Source organism: Rhea pennata, chromosome 31, assembly GCF_028389875.1.
Source record: "Rhea pennata isolate bPtePen1 chromosome 31, bPtePen1.pri, whole genome shotgun sequence".
In the NCBI taxonomy this organism is placed as follows: Eukaryota; Metazoa; Chordata; class Aves; order Rheiformes; family Rheidae; genus Rhea; species Rhea pennata.
Window position 1 is genome coordinate 3,132,885 of NC_084693.1, and position 13,799 is coordinate 3,146,683.

A 13,799-nucleotide genomic window follows, 5' to 3' on the forward strand; every position below is an offset into this window, starting at 1 on the left:
TTATTCATGCTCATCTGCTTGGTTTAGCCCATCCCCTCTTGTACAGATCCCCCAGTTTTAGCTCAGGCTGAGCACCCTCTGCCTTGGGCAGGATTCAGGGTGGGAATCTCTTCAGCCTTGTCCCTGGCTGACATCCACACAAATCATTCATTCAGCAGCTCTGCAGCTGTCTTTTCTTCTCTCGCTGCTCCTTTCACCCTGATCACAGTCTCCCTGGCGGCGTTCTTGTTCCTTGTGTGTTTGAAGAAGGGTTTAATGTCAGTTTTGATTTCCTTTGCTGAAGCGGAGCAGAAAAATGACTCTTTGCAGGGCTGCGGTGTTCATTTGGACACGGGGAAGCCATCCTAGGGCCCACGGGGCATTCTGAGGAGCCGGAGTCAGAGCCAGCTCGGGGCTGGTTTTGAGAAAGGAAGACATCTCTCTAAGGCTCTGGGGAAGAGGTGACAGGTGGGTGACAGGTGCTGGGGCTCGGTGAATCCAGGTCGGTGGAGGCAGCTGAGGTCATGCCTTGCTGAGCGATGGAGAAACCTACCAGGCTGTGAAATGTCTCATGCTCTCTTGGCCTGAGACGGTGTGCTTCCAACCCTCCCTAGCTCTGTCTGAGCCTTGATGCATAGGATCCTGCCGAGCTGGGTGCTCTTGGCCCCCTTCTCACCAGGAGCTATTACTCTCTGGGATGTTGCACAGCCTTTCTCTTCCCCATGCCGGTGTGTGCGAGGACGCCCCGCTGAGGCATGTGGATGGCATGTTCACCTGGAGGTATGGGTGGCTTGTGCATGCAAAGTGGGTGATGGGACAGATCAGACAGTGAGGGGATGTTGGGGGGTGAGGCCATTGGAGCCCTGGATCTGGCCTGTTCTTACAGCACCAGGGCCTCCCGCAGCCTGGGTTTCACCACCACGTCACCCTTCATTTCATAGCTCAAGCTCTTCCAGGCCACGATGGCGGGCGGCAGGCGCAGGGACTGGTAGGCAGCTCTCATCTTGTCTGGTGAAAGCCCCACATCCCACAGATACACGTCTGCCAGCTCGCCTGTGAATGAGTTGTATGGGTCAAAACCACCCCCGTAGGCATCCTGCTCCTGCCCCAGCAGGATCATAGCCTCGACGCTCACCGTATAGCCCTTCTGCAGCCCCTTGCGGGGCCAGGGCTTCCCATTGAACCAAAACTCGGTGAGGCCAGTGGCCGACTCCCAGCTGGCACAGACGTGCTCCCAGTCCCAGCGGCCCTCGGGGACACGGAAGGTGACAAACTTGCCCCCCACATACAGCCGATACTCGCTGGGCTTGGGCTTGAAGAGGAGAATTTCATTGTCCTGGGCCTTGGTGGCATAGGAGAAGAGGCTGTAGGGTCGGGTGAGGTCTGTGTAGGACCTCAGGCACACGGTGAAGTTCTGCAGTGGCTGCTCTGCCTGCGCCCTCAGGAGCACATAGGCATCACTAGGGTCCTTCCGGAAGACAAACACCTTTCGGTACAGGTCTAGGAGATGAGAGATGGGACATTGCGGGAGCTGGGGCCCTGCTGGCACCCAGTCAGAGGGTCATGCAGCCCCCTTTCACCCTCTCTCAGCTTTCCTGCACCCTCCCATTTCCCCTGGGTGACTCTGAATCCCCAGTGCCCACTCTGCTGACCCCAGTCTTGTTCCTGTTTTGCTCCCCAGGGGCACACATCCCTCAGCCCCACTAACTGCTCCTTACCGGGCCCTGGCATAAACTGTGGGCTCCAACAACTTCTGCCAGGTACCACCAGGACCCGGCCAAGAGGAATTCTGTGTGGGGCAGGGCATGGTTCTGTGTGGGCATGCCTTCAGGTGTAGTAAGCGTTATGGGGTTCACCACAATACTGTCTCACCCTGGATGTGCAGTCTGGGCAAAGTCTGGCTTGGACAGAGCAGAACCATCATCCTGAAGTGCCATATGCCAAGCTGAGGGTACCCTGGGGCCACTATCAGGATCTGGGTACCTCTGGGTGAGAGCGTCCTCGCTGGGCCCTGGCATCCCTCCGTAGTGTCCTGTACCCCAGAGAGATGTCTTCATCTCGGAGCCTGTGACCCAGCAGCACCTCCAGCCCATGTATGGGTCCAAAGCCACCTTCTGCTAAAACCACCCTGACTGCAGACACAGTCTAGAGCAGTCACTGCAGGATGGGGCTTGGGAGTCCCTGGAAGCATCTGACCTGGGGCAGGGAGGATGCTCCTCTGATTTCTAGCTGTGTTGTGCTCCCTGTATCTGCTACCTGCCCACATGCTGGCTCCAGTTCCCCCAAACAGCCCTACCTTCCTGGGCCATGATCCGTGAGAGGCCAGCAAGGACAGTGAGCCAGAACTGCAGCTTCCTCATGGTCTTCGGTGCAGGGAATCCTGGACGGTGGCTGAGGATAGCAGCACATTCAGTGCAGGGCTGGCGCCTGCCTGGTTTATCCGCCGGATGGGTGGGAGGGGAGATGCCTCCCTCCAATCCTGTCCCCAGCAGCCTGGCACGGCCTAGGAGAGTGATTTCACGCTGTCATGCGGTTGTGCTGTGAAACTCATGAAAGACCCTTTCTCCCCCATCTGCACGAGGCTCCCCCTTGGAGCCGTGCCCTGGGTTTGTGCCCAATCACCTGGCTTGCTCTGGTAGCCAAGGACACCCTGAGAGTGAATTCTTTTTTTACCTTCTCTCACCCCATCCTTTGGCAAAACCCCTAGGAAGAGCATCCTGATTTCAGCTTGGCTAATCTGAAGTGCTCTCAGAGAAGGAAGATGAAGCTGCCCAGCAACCTCATCCACCAAGGCAGAAGCTTGGCGAGTTCCTGCCTTCTGGTTCCCAGAAACATCTGCAGGCTCTCTTGGTGCTCAGTTGCCCCAGAACTGGGCCTTGTGGGCCAACTGCAGCACCAAGTAAGTAGCTTTGCTGGGAGGGATAGAGACCTCAAGGGAGGAATCATGTCTGGCCATGCCATCAAACCTCAAGGGAGGAATCATGTCTGGCCGTGCCATTTCCATCCTCCCATGGTGGATGCCACCAGGGCTGCAGCTCCGTCCTGCCCCCGCTGTGCGGGGCTGGTGGCCGAAGCCCATCTCCTCGCTGGGAATGCATAGCATGAGATCAGCTGTTCCCAGTCTGAGAGCTCAGGAAAAGACCATGGGACAGAGCCAGAAAATAAAGTTGTGGGCACCAGGTGGCAGAAGAAACCACGTCAAACTCAGTGCACCAAGCAACGGAGGGTCCTGGCACCCTCCGTGGATTCTCCTTGGAGGGCAGACAGGGCTGAACACAGCCAGGAAGCACAGTCCAGGCCCCACTGGGCAATTTGCTGCCCATAGGAGTTGCAAACTAGTTAGAAAGGGGGACAGTTTCCATCTGGGCTGCGAGGGGAATGGCCAAAGGGACACACAGCAGTCCAGAGAAATCCCCTACGACTCTTGGGACTTTCCTACCTGGAGAGATCCTGACGGGCTGCGCATGGCAACAGGGCTTTAAGGAGCCCATGGGTTCACAGGCGTTTTAGGAACCAGGGTGTATTAATGAACTGATGCTGGGCTGGATGCCGAGCAGGGTGGTCCCGAGGGGCCCTGTGGTGCAAATTAAGCCTGAGTGTGGTGAACCACTGCCAGGCTAATCCCCAGATTAAAAATGCAGAGAATCAAATCACTTTGGGCGAGATAAATGTGATAGTGCCAAATTTAATTACAACCCTGCAGGCAGCTGGAGGGGGGACCATTCACAGCATCGCGGAGCATCACTGGTAGTGAAGCATGGCCATCTCGGGAGTGCATTGGAAGGACCAGGCGGCAGGACAGAACTGGGCTGCTCTTGGCCATGGGTTGCAATACCACTCTGGGGAAGGTATGAGTGATTTCTCCATCAGGTCTATCCCTTCACTTAGCTTGGCTCAACTGGAAGCAAGTGGTGAACCTCAAAGTCTTGTGGGGCTCGTGCCAGCTGGAGCAGCTCCTCATGTTTCTTCTGAATGGCTGAACATGGAGTGGGTGAGGGCCTGACCAAACTCTCCATGGGCTGCCATGGCCACCATTGCGCCATGGACCCGGCTGGTGGCAAGACCTTGCTGTCTTGGCCATGGGCCTGTGCCTCCATATCTCCTTCCCCTATCCAGAATCTCTCTTGGTTCTCCTTCCACACTGATTTTGCAGCCTGTGCATCTTGTGACTGCGCGCAGAGCCGTCCCTAATCGGAATGGATGAGGGCTGGTTAACCGCCTCCAGTGCTGGATATAAATCACCCTGTTTCCCGCTAATAGACTGGAGAGCTTCTCTGCCATTATTAACTTTTCTCTCTAATTTGGAAGCACGAGGAGCGTATGCCTCCCATTTCCTGTCAGCTGGTCCTGCGGGAGTCCTAATTGCAGTGTGACTGGAGGTGATGGATCTTATCATAAGAACCAGCACTTGGCAGGGCATAGCTGGGCCAAACATCCTCAGGAAACACTACCCCTGGCCCAATCCGCCGGGATGGTGTGGCCTGGTTCTGTGCCGGCCTCTGAGGCCTCCCTGTACCCAGGGGTGGAGGAGAGGGATTCAGGTGGCCCTGCTCCAGGGGCATGGTGATGAGCCGATGGTGCAGTTGGCTCTGAGCAGGCCATGCACCCTGTAGACAGCATGAGGACAAGGGCTTGGGTGCCTTACTACAAGGCTGCCTCCTGGTATCCATGTAGTCCTCCTGGTCTGTGCCAGAGCTCAGAAGGTGCACCTTTCCTGGCTAATGCTTGGTTGCTTCTCTGTTGGGTTTACGGCTCCTTCCTCGCCAGTCTGCAACACCCTTGCTGCCGTTTTAAATTCTTCAGTGGGCCTGGTCCTCCCTTTCCAGGGAGAGAAACAACCCCCAGTAGCAGCGAGGATGGACTTTTTTGGGGGCGATCCAAGTTTAGGTTGTGTGTGTTAGAGAGGCAGAGGTGAGGTGAACATGTCTGTTGGTGTCCCACGGGGACCATAAAATTTTGGACTCTCTCCTCTTGGGCCTTCACTTTGCAATGGTCCTATCTGTACGTGGGACATGCGCACTGCACTGCCAGCATCCTCCCTATGGAGTCGTCTGCCTGGGATGGCATGGACCCATTTCTCTCGCCTGCAGATGAGCGGGCACCCATGGGAGCATGTTTGCAACCCACCCCTGCGGCTCCTTGCCAAAGACCCTCAAACGGCATGTCCCGGCAGCACAGCCAGCCTGAAGAGTGGCGCCGGCTGGGCCTGTGCATCCCTCTGCTCTGGGAGAAGGTGTCTGGAGAAAAGTCCCTGATGCTGGTTTGGTGGGAGCATTTTGGAGCCATTTGCTATTTCGTGGGTGACAGAGCAGTTGACAAATTATTGAAAGCAGAGCTGTGCTTGCAGCCGGTCCGAGCCCGCATGTTCCTTGTACTTCTCAGTACCTGTCATTAAATGCAGGCTGAGCCCAGGAGAACAGGGCCTGACAAACATATATATTGTATATAATCCCTGCCGGCTGATCTCTGACATGACGTTTATCTCTGCTCGTCAGGAGAGAGTGAATAATCCCCCTTCACTTCACTCACGGAGATAAACGCCGGTGTGGGGATCAGCAGCTGCGGCTGCCCTTTCCACCTGCCGAGGGCTCCCGGTGACATGGCTAAGCCGGTGGAGGTGGCACGTCGGGGAAGCCCACGCCGGCCCTGGGACTGCAGGGCTCTGGCCTGACCCTGGGCCAGCTCGGCCGTTTCGCCAGCCCCACCAGCTCTCCCCTGCCCTGAGACTCGTGAAGATACCCCCAAACTGGGGAAACTGAGGCACGGTTCACCCCACAGCCTTGCAGCCCTGCGTCTGCTTCATAGCCTAAAGGCTTCATGGCTTCAAGGCTGCACTGCCTTCTCCCGTCAAGAACCAAGACTTTGCCTCGGGCTTGGGGTGCAGCACCAGCACAGGAGCACTGACTGGTTGATTTTTTGGAGGGCAAAGAGGGGCAGGCAGGGCTCAGCATAGGGCAAGGACAAGCCCCATGGAAATGGGGAACATGAGCAACGTGGCTCTGAGCATCCTAAAGATGCCTGCTGGAGAGCTGGGGCTGCCAGAGTGGAACCGGGAGCCAGCAAAGCCTCAGAGATCCTCATGAACAAACGAGATCTCCAGCACTGAGGTCTCCCCCCTCCAAGATTTTTGGGGGGATGGATAAGCTTTGGCAGCCCTTGGAGCACCCCCCAGGATGTCTCTGCTGAGCACATCCACGTGTCCAGCCCCAAATGGCCAGGCTGACAGTGCTGAGAGCCCAGGGGAAGGGAGGAGACATCCACGGGGACCTGGCAGATGCCAAGCCTGGTGACCGTGACGGGCTCTGATGGCCAGGCTAATTCTCGTGGCACTGCTGACGTGGATGGGATGGGAGAGCAGTCAGCTCCAAGCTACCTCATGACTGCCAAAGGCCTAAAATTGGCCCCATACTTCTGGCTTCATTAACTGCAGCCAGCAGCAAACAGCTAAAGAGGAAGTCATACTGGATTTCACACAACTTCCCCAGTTACGGCTCTAATTCGGATGAAATCAGCAGATCGGTGAGGTCAAGCAGTAAATCTCCGCAGCTCTGCAGCCAACCCAGCATGACAAGAGGTCCCTCTGTCCCAGGATGGGACTGATGGGAACCCACATCCCCGTGTTCTTGGGACCGGTGACCTGCTCATTGATAAAAAACAGAGGAGGCAAGTTGAGGCAGTATCTCACCCGGCCTGTGTTGGGTGGATGGCTATAACCCGCCCCTGCTCTTTGCAGTGTGGATCAGACTGGTTCTCCTTCCCAGCCCAGTTCACCTGAGAGCCATCTGGCTTCAGGGATACATCTGCAGAAAGAGGATCTGCCTTGGGGACGGATGAGAAAAACAGGGATCAAACTTCCTCCTGGTGATAAGAGACCCTCTGCCCGTGGAGATATGAGTGCTAGAAGCGAGGACAAAGCACCACATTTTATAGCCACCCAAGTGCTTAAATCAGAGCAAATTCCAGCGGTGCCGAGCTGTCGTACTTGTGATTGCATTACCAGAGCAGAGGCTTCTTTCTCAGCACAGGGAGGATTTGTGCTGTCTCTTCGCAGAGCTGCAAGGCTGCGGCCATGATTTCTGCTGTCTGCTCAGGCCAGAATTACTGTGCTTGTCCCACTGATCTTCTTATTGACATTTTGAAGGGTCATTTGGGCTTCTGAGCTCCTTAAAACCCAAGTGGAGCTGCCAGGAGGAATGATGAGTGCTTGCCACATACAAAACACTGTCAAGAGCTTGATGAAGAGGCTCCTGGCATGGATGCTGGGGACACGCACCCCGTGGGGAAGGTGAGGTGAGCACCAGGATTTATACAGCTCAGGAAAGACCTGGGCTCATCCATCTCCCACGGAGCTCGGAGAACTTGGATTTCTCCTATATGTTATTGACAAAGTCCATCAAGGCGTGTAGTCCTAAACTTATTTTTACATGTCTGTGGTTCCCACCACCATCACTCTCCATGGTCAAAAAAAGACAGAAGCACTTTCAGGGGCTGTGATGGATCTGGCCGTGACTGGTGGATGCTGTTGGCTGCATCTCCAAGGCTGAAGCTGAAGGCTCTGATGCCTATGTTGGATCAGAGACTCCTATCCTGCAATTTAGGAGCACCCAAGATCTGCCCCATTCCCTGCAGATTTTGCAGCTTTCCTGACTTGCTCTGTATCTGCAGCCAAGAGCTCTGCTGTGAGCAAGTGGGGTTAAGCAGGGTGGTGAAGACAGATCACAACTCCTAATACAAATATAGGCTAAATCCTGCCTTGGCTTTCAACTGCGGTAAAACCCCACTCAGATCATGCCTAAATGATACATGGGAGAGCACTGCCCTCCCCTGGGTGCTGGGTGTGAGCACTGCCCTCCTCTGGGTGCTGGAGATGAACATTGCCTTCCCTAGGTGCTGGAGATGAGCATCCCCCTCTCCTGGGTGCTGAGAGTGAGCGTTGCCCTCTCTGAGTGCTGGGGTGAGCATTGGGACAATTTGCCCGTGGACTCTTTCTGGTGGGAGCAGAAAGTCTTCCCACTCGATCCTGGACGTTCTTTGCCTTCCCCCCCCCCCCCACTTTGAGCTGGCTGCTGTGGCTGCACAAGCTGCTGCTTTTGGTCTCCGGTGTCTGGGGCTCAGGTCCCACAGCGGGACAGTGACAAGTGCCCTGTGCCTCTCTCGCTGCCCTTTTCAAGCCAAGTTAATCTGCTGCATCCAAGGTCAAAGCCATTTCTCCCTCAGGTTGCACTGAGCGGATGCTGGTAGGGGGTGGGGGGGGGGGACATTGCAGTGCTCAGCAGGCAGGAAAAATGTAGCCAAGAGCAGCCTGAGTGCTGCCCCCTCATTACTCGAATGGCCAGGAGATGCCACTGGATCAGGAGTGGGAAGCCTTGGTCCTGCTGGACCAGGACAGAGGTGCTTGCACTGGCGCTGTGCTGAACCTGCAAGGCTTGACTTTCCCTTGGTCACCTGCACCCACCAGCTGGGCTCCTGCAAGGTGGCAGAGAGGAGGCATCACGCAGCGAACGTGGGACACGGGGCCACTCATGGTGTGTCTGTGTCGTGCCGTGCTCGGCGCACCGAGTGAGTGCGCCCTGCGGTGCATGCCTTGCCCCGACATCCACCGCGCGCCCCGTGCCGGGCACCCCTTGCCATGCAACCTGCGCCATGCTCCTTGCGCTGTGCCATGCGCCGCGTCCTGCATTGAGCACCCTGCGCTGTGTTGCGCCTTGTACAGCAGGCACCGGGTGCCCCGTTACTGGGTGTCATGCTCCGTGCGCCACACATTTGGCACCTCATGCTGCGCACCCTGGTGCACCTTGCCTTGAGCACCCTGTACCGCGCACCCTGCGCTGTGCAACTCCCTGCGCTCTTTGCTCTGCGCCCCGTGCTGCCCGCCCCTGCCGCTGTGCATCCCGCGTCGCGTGCCCTGCGCTCTGCCCCTTGCACTGAGCACCCCGCGCTGTGCACCAGCACTGCAAGCCATGCGTTGCGCACCATGCCCCATGCCCCCTGCACTGGGTGTCTCCCAGTGCACTGCCCCCTTTTGGGGGGCTTTTCTGAATAAGGCAGCCAGAACCACGAGAGTATCCAAACCGGGGATACTTTATTGTCCGTTTTGCAGGAGAACAGGGCGCCTGAGGCCAGATGTAGGCTCTGCCGGTTGTGCCCCACTGTTGGATCAACCGAGTGCTGCTGCATGCTGCAAAGGCGCCGACAGTGCTTGGCTGTCACGTTTTGGAGGCTACGGAGAAGGCAGGAGCAGTCACCTTGCTGTGGGCCTGAAGGTTGGGCTGGGCACCATTGGTGTGACACAGATGGGTGCCACTTCATGTGCCCTCGGGTGCTGTGCGAGCTGCTCGGGCCATGCTGCGGGACCTCCTCTGGTAGTGCTGGAGCCGTGCAAAGAGGAGCAGCAGCGGCCCCAGGCAGCAGTGCAGGACGCCCAGGGCTTTGCAGAGCCCCAGAGCAAAGTCAAAGTGCTCAAAGGTGCTGCAGGTGGGCTGGAGCACCTGGACGTGCAGCAGGAGTTCCACGGCGAGTCCCATGCTGTAGGGCACCCACAAGCTGAAGAAGATCCAGGGCACCCAGCTCGCTGCCTCCCACCCCTTCCGCAGCCATGGCACGGCCAGCCTGCCCACCGCCACGGCTACCGGCAGCAGCAGAAAGAAGCACAGGTAGATGGTGAGCTGGGCCAGGTAGGCCGGGGAGAGGATCTCCACTTTCCTGAGGATGCAGGACACCTCTGAGTTTGCCACTGTGCCGCTGGTGAAACCAGCCGGCATTGCCAACAGCAGAGCCACTGCCCAAACCACCACGGCAAGCCGCTGGCTTGGACGGTCCCAGCGTCTCCAAGCAGTGCAAAAGCCACTGGCCACCAGCAGGCCCTGGGCAAAGAGACTCCAGTGCCACAGCACGTGGACAAGCTTGCACGGCCCCATCCCCAGCTTCCAGCCATACCAGATGCTGGTTGCAAAGATGGGCAGCAGCAGGGTGAAGAGCCCACTGCCCACCAGCAGCTGGGCCACCAAGGCTTTGCCATGGGGCTGGCTCCACACATGGTGGCACTTGGACAAGGCCACCAGCAGCACCAAGTTGCTAAGGACTGCCAAGGCGCAGGCTGTAGCCAGGAAGGTGGGAGCCACATGCTGGAAGATGAGGCAGTAAGAGTTGTGGCAGGGCTTGGCGTCGGTGTAGTCCACACTGCTGTAGTTCTCGCTCATGGAGAAATTTTCTATGATGTCCATGAGATCGAAGAAGGTACTGCTCTCCAGGACTCTGGGGCTCTGCAAAGGAGATGAGCGGGTGTCACACTCGGGCGTCATTGCTGAGGATTTATTTACACCCGTTGCACTGTTTGCGGTGAGTTATCAGGCAGAGACACGTTGCTTGGCAGAGGGAGCATGGAGCTGGCCTGGGGCTGATATCTTGCCCCAGGGACCAGCACCCGCAAGAGGGAGCAGAGCCCTGGCTATGCCTAAGGTGTGAAAGCCCCAAGTTTCTTTACGGCTTCAGAGGGGCGGCTTGAGATAGACCCTTTGCGGGGCTCTTCAGGGGCTGGCACTGCTTTTCCCAGGGGTTTTGTGCCTTTTGGGGAGGGTGACGGCCTCTGGGGCCGTGGCAGCCCGTCCCCACAGGGAAGAGAACTCTTGGCTTGGAAATCCTCATGCACACGTCACTGCGAAGCTCTGCTGGTATTAGTAGCTGCTCAAGCCTTAATACCTTTATCGGTGGAAATTGCTGCCTGATGCTGCTGCGTCCTTTGGACACTTAGACCTTTGCTGCGAACTGCTGGATGTGGGGACCCGCTCTGAGGGCACTGGGCCATTGGCAGCCATGCTCTCACTGCCTGCTGCTGCCCTTCCCGAGAGCTGCCCTCTTCCACATGGGCAGAGCATGAGCCCTGCAACAGCTGGGTGCAAATGCCCAATGGCTGGGTGCAAGCCCCACCAAGCTGGACACAAGAAAATGTTTCCCAGTGGCCCCAGCTCAGTGCCCCTGTGTTGCCCACTGCCCTGCACCCCCTTCGGCAGGAGGTGCGTGAAGGTTTGGTGCAGGGTGCCCTCCACTGTGGACCTGGACCTCCAAAGTCCCTGGAGAGTGCAGAAAGGATCTGGGGAGAACTGGGAGGTGACCAGCAAGTATGGAGGGGTGGCTCGGGTGTGGGAGAGAGAAGCGGCAGAGAAAGGGAGCCCTTGGGGCTCTTGGGGTGGGGGCAGCAGGAGAGGGGTCAGTGCAAGAGCTGAAGAGGGGAGAAGGGAGATAGGCGGCAGGAAAACTGGAAACGGCGACCCATTAGAGAAGGCGGTTTTCTCTGCAATGAAATACCTCAAGATGCTCCTCTGCCAAGATGGTTCTGGGAAGCGCCAACCCTGTGTCCACAGTCTTGAGTCATATTTTTCTTAGCTGCTCGGAGCACAGGGCAGAGGCGAGAGCCCGGCACGGGCATGCAAGGAGAGCATGCGGCGTTGTCGTGGAGGCCTGCCCATAGCCCCTGCCTCGGGGGCTTCCCAGCAGGATGGAAAAGAGCTTGAGAGAGAGAGGAAGCAGGGAAAAAGGGGGTGCACTCACCACGGGGATGCAGTTGCCCATGACGTCTGCGTCCCGGGATCGGCGCTGCCCCCGACGGTGCACGCTCAGCGGCACGTGCTTCCGCAGCGGGCGCTTTGTGCGCGCGGTGCGTCCGTGCCCGCTCGCCGACGGCAACTTCGCACGGCGGCGCGAGCGCTCTGCCGGGGGCTTTGCACCGCGGGGGTGCTCGCCGTCGGATGCCGTGCACGCTCCTTCGCTCGATTGCTGCCGGGCTGCAGCGGGCGCTGCTTCTCTCCCTCCGAGGGGAGGTAAATGACTGTGTTAATGAGATAAGAGCTGGCTTTTTAATAACATGCCCTTTGCCCTGGCAATCCCCCTTAGCCATGGAGTGAAGGAAAAGGGTGGGCCAGCATTGCCAGTAAAAGCTGAGAATGCAACACGTCTGAGTTTCTTAGCCAGGAAGCAATCATTTCTTGGCAGAACACCTCAAATTCATTAGGAATTTTATTTACAGGTGTCCGTGCAGACCAATTCCTGGCCCTGATGCTCATCGCCGGGAGGTCGGAGGATCCAGGGATAAGTGAGCCCTCCTGCAAGGCGCAAGGACTACTCCGTCTCCCCTCCCCCCACCCCCGACCTGGCGCTGCTGGAAGGGGAGTCTTGCAAAAGGTGGCTGAAATACCGGGGATGTGGGGAGTTCGACATGGAGCAGCTTCACGGGCTCGGCGCAGGGCTTTGAGGGAAGCACAAGATGCCAGATGTGGGCAGCCCTGTCGGTGTTGACACCAAGGAGGAAGCAGCGACAGCGGGAGAAGGGACAGGCTGGTGCCTCCCTGTTCTGGGAAGGAAATGGCAGAGCAGCTCAGGCATGCGGTGCTTTCCAGCTCCGGGGATACTAGGTGTTGTTCCACTGTGGAAAAACACAGCGTGTCCTCAGGACATCCCTCCTGGCTCAGCCCCAGAGCAGGATCCTGAAACCAACTTGGGGCACCGGATGCGACTCCAGAGCCTGCTCTGTAGCGGGCTCATCCCTGCAGAGGTGCTGGCCTGCAACCAGCAGCCAGCCGGGGCTTTCCTGGGAAGCTGGGAGCCATGCACTTTGGCAATGCAGGGTAGACCCTGAGCACAGAGCCAGCAAAACTGAATTTAAAAAGCTGCTCAGCTGCGAATCAGAGCCTCTGACGGCCCCGCTGCTGCTGCGAATGTGATGCTGAAGTACGGCCGCAAATACTGCAACGCCGCCTCCTTCCCCGGAGACTCACTTCGCGCTCGTGAACGGATCCGGCGATCGATGCTCCCCTTGCATGCAAATGCCAGGAGCGAGCTCGCGAGGTCGCAGGGCGCATCGGCAGTTCCTTGCCTCCTGGGTGCATGTGCAGCCAAGGTTTAGCCGAGTCCTGCCTAGCCCCGTGTCAGCCTGTATTGCCCCATCCCGTGTGCGTTTCTGCTCCTTCTGGCCTCTCCGGCATGGGGAATGGCTCTGGGAAGGGGGGGGGGTCACTCTAGAAGTGCTCGATAACTACGCAGCAGTGAATTGAATTATTTAGCGTCTCTATTCTTTAATAAACCAAATTATGTGTTTTTTCATTAGGAGAGCCCACTAAATAATTCACTGCTTTGCATTTCTCTGTTTGACTGACTGTTACGGTGAATTACCCAAAGAACAAGCAAACCTGCTTGTCGGGGGCTAAATTATTAATTCTCACTTATATTTTTTCAGTGTTTTTATTATGTGCAATAAAAGAACCACTAAAGAGAGAGCTGGCCAGATAATGTTCGTGACTGAACCACCTCCCTTGGCTGTACATCTCTCCAAGGGCGTTTTTTAGGGTTGCAGCAATGCTCAGCGCTAGGATGGGATCCTGCCTGGCCTTCCTGGGGGCACATTGCACCGTGGCAGCAGCAGGGTTGGGGACACCGAAAACCTTGTCACGTGCAGGCTCATGTCCATGCTGGGGGGGGGGAGGAGGACGGGGGGCTGTGGCAATGAGGCCATGGAGGTGGGTCACCACCAACCCGCTCGGGGCACCCAGAAGGGGGGTTGAGCAAGGGGCAGAAACGCAGAGCCAAGTTTCAGATTGTTCTGGAGCTGAGCGGTCCGAAAATGAGGGGCCCTTGAGATGGAGATGGACGGGGGGCAGAGCTGTGGGGCCAGGGAGGTGACCACAGAATCCAGTAGGTCTCTGTGGGGTACAGACATGACTCTTTTGCCTCCAGGCACCCTGCAAAAGCCCCACAAGCAAAAGTGCTGCCCTAGGTCAGGCTGGGGAGCTACGGGCAACGGGGCCTGGCGGTCTAGGCACAAGGGGAAC

General features: G+C 57.5%; 2 protein-coding genes across 3 annotated transcripts in view; both read right to left on the minus strand.

Moving 5' to 3' along the window:
- The window catches only part of LOC134152371 (cell adhesion molecule 3-like), a 54,028-nt gene continuing 40,229 nt past the window's right edge, over positions 1-13,799 (minus strand). The window contains exons 1-2 of one of the 2 annotated variants that reach the window (XM_062597660.1): positions 2,276-2,339; positions 1-1,479 (exon numbers count right to left, since the gene is read on the minus strand). In XM_062597660.1, the coding sequence (XP_062453644.1) occupies positions 860-1,479; positions 2,276-2,339 (684 nt within the window). In that variant the 3' untranslated portion in view covers positions 1-859. Of the gene's footprint in view, positions 1,480-2,275; positions 2,340-13,799 lie in introns of those variants that run through there. The other variant, XM_062597654.1, reaches the window with a different exon arrangement.
- LOC134152372 (atypical chemokine receptor 1-like) lies at positions 9,043-11,784 on the minus strand. The gene is made up of 2 exons (XM_062597662.1): positions 11,527-11,784; positions 9,043-10,241 (listed from the first exon to the last, which is right to left on the minus strand). The coding sequence occupies exons 1-2, from the start codon at positions 11,545-11,547 to the stop codon at positions 9,285-9,287; spliced, it is 978 nt and encodes a 325-aa protein (XP_062453646.1). The 5' UTR covers positions 11,548-11,784; the 3' UTR covers positions 9,043-9,284.